This window comes from Triturus cristatus, chromosome 12, assembly GCF_964204655.1.
Source record: "Triturus cristatus chromosome 12, aTriCri1.1, whole genome shotgun sequence".
NCBI classification, from domain to species: Eukaryota; Metazoa; Chordata; class Amphibia; order Caudata; family Salamandridae; genus Triturus; species Triturus cristatus.
Window position 1 is genome coordinate 827,406,404 of NC_140595.1, and position 12,217 is coordinate 827,418,620.

At 44.9% G+C, this 12,217-nt stretch overlaps 1 protein-coding gene across 2 annotated transcripts in view; it reads left to right on the forward strand.

Moving 5' to 3' along the window:
* LOC146782995 (polyamine-transporting ATPase 13A3-like) overlaps positions 1–12,217 on the forward strand; it is a 374,238-nt gene that overhangs the window by 126,848 nt on the left and 235,173 nt on the right. For both annotated transcript variants that reach the window (XM_085638060.1, XM_085638059.1), the window contains exons 7-8: positions 7,207–7,276; positions 7,941–8,075. In XM_085638060.1, the coding sequence (XP_085494186.1) occupies positions 7,207–7,276; positions 7,941–8,075 (205 nt within the window). The remainder of the gene's footprint in view (positions 1–7,206; positions 7,277–7,940; positions 8,076–12,217) is intronic.

The following is a 12,217-nucleotide window of genomic DNA, read 5'->3' on the forward strand; positions in this document are numbered from 1 at the left end:
AACCCAATGTTTTTCTATGGAACAGCCAGCCTTGGCTATAGTGACAACAACTTCTGGGGCCTTTTCACTGTAGTACATGCTCTGCATTAAATTCATACAGGTCCCACTTTTAAATACCTTGCACCCTGTCTAATGACCAATAAGGCCTAAATAGTGGTGCCGTATAAATATTTAAAAGGAAGGTTTTCACCTGCCAAATGAGGTTATTTTTACAGGTCTAATTTGCTGTTTAAGACTGCAGCAGCCAGGCTGCAAATGGCAGGCCTGCAGACATGTTTGCATTGCCACCGTAGTGGGTGGCACAATGGGTGCTGCAGTCCACTAGTTGTATTAAACTTGCAGGCCCTGGGCACATTTGGTACCATATACTAGGGACTTGTAGGTACGGCGAATATGCCAGTTAGGGCTTTACCACCGTCACCTTGTTGAAAGGGTAAGCACCCGAATTTGCTGGGGTAAAGTGCACAGAGTTCTATAGCCAGCAAAAATATAGGGCCTAGCAAAAGACAAATCTGGGGTGACCCTGCAGAAAACACAATTTCCTACAAGTACGTTGTAAAAAAGATCAAGGTATAAAATAGAATGAACTACAGCTCTATAATTTACTATTGTACAGCGTGAAAGCAGCATTTAAGTATAGACCTAATTTCTCTATATAGTGCGAATACTTTTCTTAAACAAGAAACACACTTTGGGATAATAAAGAACAAAATGAATGCTCTTGGTGATGGATAATCTCTAACTGCAGATTCAACCCTTATAGAATGTCCCCCACGTGCCAGGCTGGCTCCAGAAACGTTCACACCAGTGCTTCAGCGTGCAGCTAGGTGGTGCTAGTGGTGGACTCTTTCCACCCCAGAAGTGATGGTGGGGAGCTGCACCGATATCCGTTGTTTACATGACTCTGTACCCTCTAACACTGAGAACAAAAAGGGTGAAGGTACCAGTGTGCATTTTGATAATTTGGTACCTTTTTAAAAGGTAAAGAAACAAATGCACAGAAAGGCGAGGTGGGAGTGCTGTAAGGAATCTGTGGTAAGAGTATCGACCAGAAAGAGCATTACCTAAGGTAAGTGGTTGTTCTGATGGATACTTCTAACCCCAGAATACTCACCTTTAGAATAGATACAAAAGAGGTACTCATCCGAAGGTAGAGTGTCTGTGGAGTGGGCTCAGACCAAAGAGGCCTGCAAGACCAAATGGGCAAAACTCCCTTCCTCTCGGACCTGCCTGTCAAGGCAGTAGTGCTTCGTGAACGTGTGCACTGACAGCCATGCCATACCCTGACTCGTGTTAGACAGGGTCTCTACATGCCAACGTAGTGCTGGCAGCTTTGGCTCTGGTGAAATGGGCCCTCAGTCCTTTGGAGTCTGCTGTTTGGCCAGTCCATAGCAAATCTTAATGTAAAGGACTATCCAGCGTGACCGAGTCCTTTTCTTTTTTTCCCTTTTTTGCAGTTAAATGTAGCGCAAACTTTTCCTACAGATATTGAAGAGCTTTACATGCGCGCCAGTCACATTACAGAAAGTTACTTTTTAAAAAAATCTTTTAGTACGAGTGATTTATCCAGAATCTCAGGGTATTGAGCTGCCACCGTGCACATTTATGTACTCAGCACTCCTGCACGGAATGCCAGTTCAAAAGTCTTCGGTTCACACTAAACAGAACTTTACACAAGTGGGGCCTTTAGACTGCTGCACAGAAAGAAGTCTGCTATGATTACAGATTCCCAAAACCTCTGTAGTGACTAACCCAGGGCATGGACATCACATGGAGCCATGGGGTCTGCAGGTGGACTTCTGCTGGCAGGCCCTCAACTGACTTCCCGCTCTGGGCACATTTTCAGAGCCATAATGATACCGGTCTAGACCTCCTCTGGTTCCAGGATCAATGGATGTCCCCGCGCTCCAACTGACTTCAGCAGCGTCTGTACCTGGACCAGTTCTGCTGCCTGTTTCCAACCCGAGCAGATGTTGGTCTGCACCAGGCCTACGTCACTCTATGAAATTGCCAAGGCGCAGCCACAAGTGAGTACATTGGACCTTCAGCTTGTTTCACAGTGCCAGGGTTGTTAGAGGCTGGAGGTCTTTGTGGAGGACGTGCAGAATGTTCTCCATGATGATGATGATGATGATGATGATGATGATGAGGAGGTGGACATTTGGTTCTCTTCTCACTATAAGGATGAAGGACTTTGCTTAGGCCTTTGGCATGCTGGTGGATTATGCACCTACCCAGAAACTGAGCTGAACTCATCTCCTGGCCCAGCACAAGCACCTCTTCTGCTGAGGTGTTAGATTTGCAGCTACTCGCTGTTGAGACTAAATCTAGTTTACGAACTGAAATACTCAAGCCAAGGCCAGCTGTCTTGGAGCCTCTAGTGCCCTTAAATGAGGCACCGAAGGAAGCCCTCGTGCCCTCCTGTTCAGAATCATGCTCTGACCTTGAAGTCAGTCGCCCTAGTCGCCGTGCGACGCAGCCAGGCCCCTGAAAACCGTGATGGACTCTGTGCATTGTTGGTCAAGCCTCCATGGCAAAGAGATCCTGTCTTGAATACTTTTCCTTGTAATCCTCCAGGCAGAGACATTTTCTCAACAAAAACTTTTTGTTGAAATACCTCCAGGCGTTGGAACCGGAGAAAGCCTCCATGTACTTAGGATTATTGCGGTATAAAACGTCGCTGCAAAAGGGGGAGACATTTGTTCATAATACACTTGACCTATATTATGACCTCTTGCTCATTAGCCCTCTAGTGGATTTTTGCCAGCATTATGTGGCAGAGTTTGTAAGGATGAACGTCTTCTACCCCAGATGTGCTGTACCACCCCACTATGTTTTCACTTGTCCCTGAAATGTGCCCTGTCTCTTTGTTTTTGGCTACAGTTTAATGGCTCTATAATCCTGAAGGATACCCTAGGATGGACACCCCAGGATTGCTTATTTTTGGGTGGAGTGGGGGAGGGGGTGTCCCCCTTTTTGGCTGAACCCTGAGAGTTGAGCTCCCCTACCCCTTTTTCTCTCAAGGGAGCACTGCTTCTTGACCCCCACTGCACGAGTCCTGACTGGTGGCAGCATATTCATTGATTCAAAGTCTTCATTTGCACCCAGGAAGTTGTTTTCTGTCCATCCAACTTAAGTAAAGTGCAGAGGCTTGAGACCGCTGGAGACCCAGTCATTCTTCTTTGTTTATTTTTGTTGTATTTGATGTTCCTGAACATTACACACTGCTATCGGTGGTATAATGCTGTATGAGCGCATATGGCAAAGTGCAATGCAAACATTAGATGCAGAGCTGTTGTCTGCTTAACAGTAATTGTCTGCAGACATTTTCCATTTTTCAAGGATGGAGTTTGTAAGATGACGTCTGGCTGCTGCTTACCGATGATAAATGACCTCATCTTCCCACTTTCTTTCTCTGCTTTCCCTTTGTTTTAATGCCTGCGTGGAGTGTAGTCACATACATTTTCACCACACCGTCCCCTGAGAAACGGTAACTGGGTCTCAGTAGATCGCTCCAGCCCCTGCTTTACGTTCTCTGCCTGGAATCCAAGAAGAACCTCTCCATTCAGAATCATTGATTTGAACTAGAAGCTTTGTTCAGATTGGCACTAGACTACGCTTTCCCACTGTTCCTTAATTACCCCCCTACATCCCCTCCCCCACCCTGAGAGGTAGTCCTAATTATTTTTTTGCCGTGAGCAGTGCTCTCTAGCCAACACTTTCAGAATTTTCCATATTTGAACCCTTTCATAAAATGCTTCGGGGAGTTGTTAACTTTCCTCAAAATATTCCATGAGCGGAGATAGAATAGTAAACCTGCTTCCTGGACTACTTGGGGAGAGCTGCGCTTTTCCCAAATTTTCTACGATTGAAGCTAGGATAATAAATTTGACCTTCCACACCCATTGCTGCCCTGAGTGAGCATGTCGAGTCGAGGAACACCTCTGTGTTCTTGACAACTGCTGCACGTCTATCCACAAAAATCCGAATGGCCGCACTCTGCTAGTCCTATCAGCGTGTTGCCCCAAAAAATTGTGGTCCATGAAGTAGCGTCGGCGGGTACGCCTATGCCAAAGGTTGAAAATGAAAGTGAGTGTCGCGTTAGCCATCCCTGGACACGTGTTTCGAGGTAGTTGCCTCTCGTCAGCAGGGAGTAGGTATGTGTGTGGGGTTGCTGCGTAGGCTGCCAAAAAATATTCTCAGGTAAAGTACCACTCACGGCGCGCAGGTGCGTAGCCATGGGCTCGTCAGCCCCACCGGCTCAAGGGAGCCTGAATATAAACAAAAATCTGATTGGCCGCACTCTGCTAGTCCTATCAGCGTGTTGCCCCAAAGAATTGTGGTCCATGAGTAGCGTAGCCTACGCAGCAACCCCACACACATACCTACTCCCTGCTGACGAGAGGCAACTACCTCGAAACACGTGTCCAGGGATGGCTAACACGACACTCATTTTCATTTTAAACTTTTGGCATAGGCGTGCCCGCCGATGCTACTTCCTGGACCACAATTCTTTGGGGCAACACGCTGATAGGACTAGCAGAGTGCGGCCAATCGGATTTTTAACTGCTGCACGTCTGCTGACTCGCTCAGATACCTTCCACCGAGAGGCGGGCTGTTTTCTACGTCGGCTATCGTGCTCATAGTGAATGTATTTATTTCATGGTGTCAACACTGTGCAACATTTTTGTATCGTCTCATGTACTTTGTTTGCCAGGTGCTGTTTCTGCTTATAATATTCATATAGGAGACTTTTTTTGTGTTACACATCCTTGACTGGACATTAACAGCTTTATTGCAACTGATATATGTCCTTGACTGTTATTCAATGTCTTTTGGGGAAGTCATGTAGGATCAGTTAGACAAAATTATCACAGTTTCCAGACAGTACTGAATCTGCAGACCATTTTATGCCTGAAATGATGCTGCTGTCGATCCCTTCACAATCGAGGCACCAGGGACTTGTCTGGGTGATTAATGTGATCTACTTGCCACTGTACCCTCCCCATCTCTCCTTATTAACTTCGACAGAGAGTATAAAAACTCGGCTTGGAACCTCTTTCCCTATGTTCCGGACCAGCTTATCCATCATGTTCTATGTCACACACTCGGGAAGATCTAATGTTCAGTCCTTGTGCACTACACCAAAGCATAGGTGCTCTTGGTTTGCAAGGCGGTGCTCTGCTCCACGCGTCACTCTCAAGGACTGCAGCAACCAACCAAGAAGAGTGTACATAATAAAATATCAGAGGCAGTAGACCTTTGCAACTATTCAATGACTTGTACAATAAAAGAATGCAGAAAATGCAGAACTAGCCCAGAAGTACACACCGCGCAAAAGTCAGTTTGTCATTTTGCAGAGTTGGTGGAAGAAACATGACTTGTTGCTCTCTGAAGCTGGAGAGATTTCAGGAAGGAAGATTCCAACAGGGTTATGGCACATCTTTATTTAACAGTTTTATATAGCGCTGTATCACCATAAATCTATTTGGGCGCTTTATATAGCAAACACCAAGAGTGAATCTAAATTAAAAGGAAGTATGGGGGAATAGCTTGAGGGATAGGGGTGTGGGTGACAAGGAACAGTTGGAAAAGGGAAGAAGCATAAAAGATATTAAACTCATTTGCCAGTTCCAAACATATGAAATATGAATATTGAATCTCCGTTCTGTCATTAGTGACTATTAGATCATTTTCAGACCCCACTTGTTAACTAGACTTTGTTATGATATTTGTGGGTATTTGGCCATTCCAGGGCCTAAATACTTGGAGTTGTCAGACCCGATGTGCCAATGTGAGCTCTGAAGATGGGAGCCTTTAAACCTTATCCGAATGCCAAGATGTTGTGCGTTCTTATTTGAGGAAGATGGAAGCTCCAGAAGCTTGAAGATGTGCCAGTATGGTTTGAGTACTTGGAAAGATCTGAAGTTCAGCGTTTCCAGTATGAGAGAGCTCTTGCTTCTAGGTTGTCTGAAGCCTCTTGAAAGGGTCAGGAGGTCAGTGAGTTGCCAGGTTTGCCTTATTGTAGAGCTTGAAGGTGAGGCAGCAGACTGCGAATTTGATCCTTGCCGCTAGAGGAAGCCAATGACTATCCCTCCGGATTGGAGAGATGTGATCAGGCTTTTTTTTCTCTGCAATAAGGTGCACTGTGGAATGGAAAACTGCCTTTAGGAGGGACAGCATGGTTGCTGGTAGGACTGACATTGTCTTAGTCTATTCTGAATATACTTGAATAACTCTTTAAAGACGGCAACCAGAGAAGACCTCCGGCAAAGAGCCCCTCGCGGGGCCTGTTGGGCATTGCAGCGCCGGCCCGACAAGGAGCTGCCCTATATGAAGCATGGCACCCTTCGGAGTGTGTGAGGGCCCTTGCTCCTTATTGGAGCTATCCCATTGCAATCACGCATTCTCTCTTTTTAGCACCTGGTTGTAACTTCCATACCATCCTCATTCCCCCCCCCCGCACCCCCTTTTTTCCTTCTCCCTAATCCCACATAGGAACAGCTTACTCTTTTTGTTTTTCTCTCACTAAGACCAGCCTTTGGCCTCGCCAGAAACGACTGCTGACTCTTGATGCTCGGCAGGTAAATCTCCCACCCAAGGAGTGACAGTAGGAGTCGAATCAAACCCTAGAAACGAGGGTGATTGCTGATGCCCTCATCAAGTGATACTGTTTTTTTCCATGCTCTGCTGCCAGTGTATCGGCCAACACTAAAGCCATCTTAGAAATGGCATTGCTGACCCAACAGAGTGACGAACAGTTGGAAATTACTACTATGCTGTGGACCAGCACAGCATTCGATCCTCCAAAGCAAGAAGATGGATAAGGGAAGCGTTGAAGGAAAGGGCAGATCAGAAAAAGTCTCAAATGAGGATCCTCTTGCTGACCTCCCTCAAAATTCTGAGCGATGTAAAGATAATAAAAAAGTAATAACTGTAAAACTACAGACACGTTGATAAAGGGCTTCGCCACTCGCAATGAACCATCCTCGCATGAGCCCCAGACCACTCTTGTAGTCTTAGACAGTCCTGTGCTTCACTTAATCTAGTTTTCAACTCTAATAAAGTACTACGTGGTAATGACAAAATGTAAAGTTCTGTATTGCTTTTTGTCTCTTTCTCTTAATTCATCATATGTGGTCATAGAGTACAAGTTGTTTTTGAGATGTCTGGTATGAAAGCAATGTTTGCTTCTCTCTTCTACAGCAAGCTGTTCTATGGCGCTAACCAGATCGAAGTGAAAGTGCCTTCTATCCCCAAACTTCTCATCAAGGAGGTGAGAGCGAGCTGGGGTCATTGTGGGGGGGGGATTCTGTGCTTCTCCAGATTATTGAATGGCATATTTGCACACAAAAGATATATATGTTGTGATTGTTTTTCTTGTTTTAAAGTTGCCTGTTGCCACACAGATGGTTTGCTGTTCCACACAGGATATGTAGATGGTGTGCTATTAACTTCATGTATGGAACATGTACTGTCTACATTTGGGTGTGTGGAAGGCATACTTGTTCTGACTTGTTCTATTGAGTGTGGTGTTACATACTGCATCTGTTGGTTGGGTGCTGGTGCCTCTTTGGTATGTAGTTTATTGCTCTTGCTCTGGGTCCCCTAATTGTATGAGGAGTGTATTAACTATGCTTATTACTTCCAAATGTTTTGATTTGTATGTTCTCCTGTCGTCTCCTGGGTTTATATTTTTGTGCTGTTGCTGCTTGGCTCTGTTTGCTGTTGCCTCGTGAATACCTGGATATCCGTGGTATCGGTAGCTCTGGGATGGGGAGATCCCACTCATGAGAGCCTTGGTGCATTGACTATGTACTTTGCTTCCTGAGTCTGCAGATTGCCGCTGGGTGCTTTGCTTCTGCCCTGTTCCTTCCTGTGCTGTCAGTTGTGCTCTTTCATTGTGTGCTTTCATTGCATGCTGTGCTGCTGTCTTCTAGGTTTTAAATCCATTCTACATCTTCCAAGTCTTCAGTATGGTCCTGTGGTCCTTGGATGATTATTACCTGTACGCAGCAGCCATCTTGTTTATGTCCATGGTGTCCGTCTGTACCTCCCTCTACACTGTCAGAAAGGTAAGGGGCATCTGGTTCTCAAACGCCTGCTGTCCAAATTGAGAAGTTGTGTTTCTTAAATGTCAGTGCTTCTTGCCAGACTGTTGAATGAATAAGATGTTCATCGCTGGTGAGAGATGACCTGAATCACCTCCGCCAACTGGAGCTGAGGAAGGAACTCCTTATTCCCCATCCCTCCCTCTAGTATATAGGATGTCCGCATAGTGATCGAGAGGCATCATTTCATTAGGCAGAGGATATTCTTGTTCATACTGCAGACAAGCTTCTATGTGTCGTGTCGAATCAAATCTATAGCCTACATCTGTTGCAGTGAGTGAGTTAGTCCATTGTATTCATCGTGGATGTAAAGCTTTAGCATTAGGAATGCTTGCTTTAGTAACCACCTCTAGGGTCGGCACCGGGGCCACGACAATTATGGGTTTACCCTGTGCCAGGGCTCATTCTCACTACAGCAGTCTGTATTGCTGTGAGACTCTTTTCAGTGGGTGCAAAACACATTTCAGCATTGGTGTATAAATGCGATTTATATGCTATTGGTACTGTCACCTTCATTGGGTGTGATATAAGGGTACCCTGATGTTCCCGCGATTACTCTGATCACCCGGTTCGTAGTGTTAAAACGTGTGTGTAAATGTTTAGAAGCTATCATGTCCGCTTGTACGGAACATAAAATGTTTGTATGTTCCTGTATCCAATGTGCGTTTGAAAAATCTGGACATATCAAGTCGTAGAATGGTTTAACCCGTTCTGCGTAATCTGGATTGTATGTTCTAATAAAATTTAGGAATCCCAATATAAATTTCAGTCTTCAACGCTGTTGATGGTTGAAGTAGCTCACATTTCTCTAAGAAGCGTGTCGCAAGGCTTTTGCCCGTACTTGACAGACCCAGCTATTCTAGAAAAAGGACATTGCTGTGGGCAATTTTCATATATTTTTTTTTTTAACTGAATTTGTAGTCCAGCAAATCCCAGGATTATACGATCTACTCCGACCGTCCACCTGTCTCTGAACCTTTATCAGATGACTCCTGAAACTAACAAGATGACCGTCTTTCTCTATACTGATACCTGTCAGGTGGTATAATATGATCACGGTTTCAGAGATTATATCGTTTTTCAGTGGCTTCTTGTTGAAGAGACGCACCCGTGATTTTGTCTTGTCTGTTTTTTGTGTGCATTGTCCTACTTCTTCTTCTTCTTTTAGAGTCGTGTGCTTGCTTGGAGTTATCCTTCTCAGAATTACTCTTCGATTGTGGTTTGTCAGGTCTGGCTCACAAATTACCTCTACCCAGCGTAGGTTTCTTTGATACTTTTAGCTAATTTGTGCCTCTGCTGTGCAGGAGTCCAATCCCGTAGGCGCTGGCATATAGCACTGCTGCTGCTTCCCCTTTTATGTTGCTTAACATGATTGCGGATACTGCAGAGAAATTGCCCATCAGTTTCATCCCCAAGTCCAGGGCAGGTGCGGCCCCGTACTCATTCTGAAGCCGTTCACCATTCAGACAACACAGCCAGGGAAGGGGGACCTTGTGTTCTGGTATACACTGCAAAAGCAACACTTGATGGACAGAATGCGGAACAATGTCATACATTCACCCCAGTACAGAGATCTGGGCCTAAATCCATCGTTTGTTTTGCTCACCATGCCACCCCAGTTTAAACCCAGCCATATGCAAATCAGTCTTGACCATGTGCCTCATGGGAACAGTCCAGCCTGAACTGGAAACAAGCATCCTAGGACCGGTTTCGGGGTTTCACCCCTCTTCAGCCAGGATAGCTTGATTCCAGTGGCATGGAGAGCTCAGGACCCATGTCTGGGCATACCTGTCCCACTCGGGGTGACAAATGCAAAAACAACAGTTGATGGACAGAATGCAGAACAATGTCATACATGCACCCCAGTACAGAGATTTGGGCCTAAATCCATCCTTTTTTTGCTCACCATGCCATTCCAGTTTAAACCCAGCCATATGCAAATCAGTCTTGAACCTGTGCCTCATGGGAACAGTCCATCCCAAACTGCCAAGCCATGTCTTCCCTGAAATGTAAACAGTGAGATAAAGAATGATGATGTATTAAACCCAGATCATTTGACTGGGGGTGAGCGCTTGCATTGTTCAACACTCCGTCCATCATCCCCTTTGGTTTTGCTTTGTTCGCCCTAAGTTGGCAGGGTATGCCCAGACGTGGGTGCCTTGCTCACTTTGCCACTGGATTCAAGCTAGCCTGGCTGATGATGGCTGATTAGCCAGAAACCGGTCCCAGGATGCTTGTTTCCGGTCCAGGGAAGACATGGCTTGGCAGTTCGGGCTGGACTGTTCCCATGAGGCACAGGGTCAGACTGATTTGCATATGACCATGTCTGTACTGGGGTGGCGGAGTAAGCTAAAGAATGATAATCGATTAAACCCAGATCAGTTGACTGGGGGTGAGTGCTTGCAATGTTCAACACTCCGTCCATAATCCCCTATGGTTTTGCTCTGGTAACCACTGCAGCAAAAACTGTACCCCTAGTTGCACAGTCAACAACAGGGGGAGCCATCCCCATTGGCAAGCATATTGTCAATATTCTGTTTTTCCTGCTGGCATGTATGGGGTAATAATGCTTCAAGCAGACTTGTTTTTTGTGCAATCCAGAATGGAATCTCCTTCAGTCTGACGGGATTTGTTTCCATGACAGCATTTTGTGGTGGCGTAGCTTGAGCAGCCTGTGCAGGTTGAAGTGTTAGTGTTCGAGTGACGAACTGTGGAAGACATCTGTAAATTGTTACTAGGTTTTTGAATAGTGTTCGCACCGGTGCTGATGTTAAATTATTAACATTAGGATGCGGTGTGTACGCGGCTAAGACCAGCCACGTTGCTCCCTCATTGCAGAGAGGACAGAGAAATGTTTTCTGTAGTGTGGGGGAGAGCGCCATTAAACCAATGTGTGTTCTTGGTAAGTGAGAGGTGTCTCCATCTCTTTGTATGAAGTGTAATTATTTGGTACTTCACCTTGTTTGTAAGTGCAAAATAATTGTGTGGCATCATTTGCAGCGGGGAATATAACCCAGGAATAGAACACCTCCGTCCTAAAGGCTTCGTGAGCCTTAACCACAAAGACAACCTCTCAGCCCACAATTGCAAAACCGTGTTGTAACAGCTTCTGCGTAACTGCAGGTCTGCGGTTCTCTGCCATGTTAAGTGCTGCTTCATCTTCATTATTGCAAATGTGTGAAATTAATTACAGAGAGGGTAACCCAATGGGATTTAGATCCTATAAGAGTTCAAGCTTGAACGGCCCACAGCCAGTTACCTACTCTCCGCTGCGCAGGATGATCCCTACCACCACGGACGTCCCTGGTTTGGAGGCGTGAACTGGTCTCAAATTGTGTGATCCTAGGCAAATAATATGCCTTATGGAGCCGCCTTTCTCTTTATCCCATAAGAGAGCACTTTCAAATATGCAAGTTCACTATTTCTGCTGTACAAAAAAAACACTCCTTTACTAGACTAAATGTTTGCTTCATGTATAACTAGAATCGAGCCCAAATAGAGGGTACGCATGATCCTTGGTTTGTCTCTTAGTTCACTTATAGCATTGTCATCTGGCCAGGAGCAGTAATAATTCCCAGTTCATGTTTAAAAACTCACTTTTCATGAATATCTTACTAAAGCATGATGTGGTAGTGCACTGTCATTTACAGATCGCATATTTTTTGTTGAAATGACCGCAAAACTCTCCCACTAACATATAATTTTGCTGATAATAGCGCATAAACCATGTTTGGAAATTGGGTTTCAGTTAACCTATTTAAAATTAGCACATCACCAAGCAAGTGTTCTAATTTGTTTTGATCCTATAAAAATATTTTTTTCACCACAGAATTACATAAATGTGTCTTCATAACTAGTGAAATAGATTTGAAATAACTTCGTTATTTCAGTGTTGTGTTAGAAAAAATGCATGACCTCTTACAGCCTTTCATTTCAGATGCTTTGCATAGTTCGATTGTCACACAGTTAGTTCACTTTATAAAATCTGTTAACTTCAGTCACAGAAAAATAAATATAGGAAAGACAACTGACCTTTGACCTGTGTCTCTGAAAGCAGAGCAAATGTGACAAGATGCCAAGATTTAAAGGCATCTTTATTGCACATT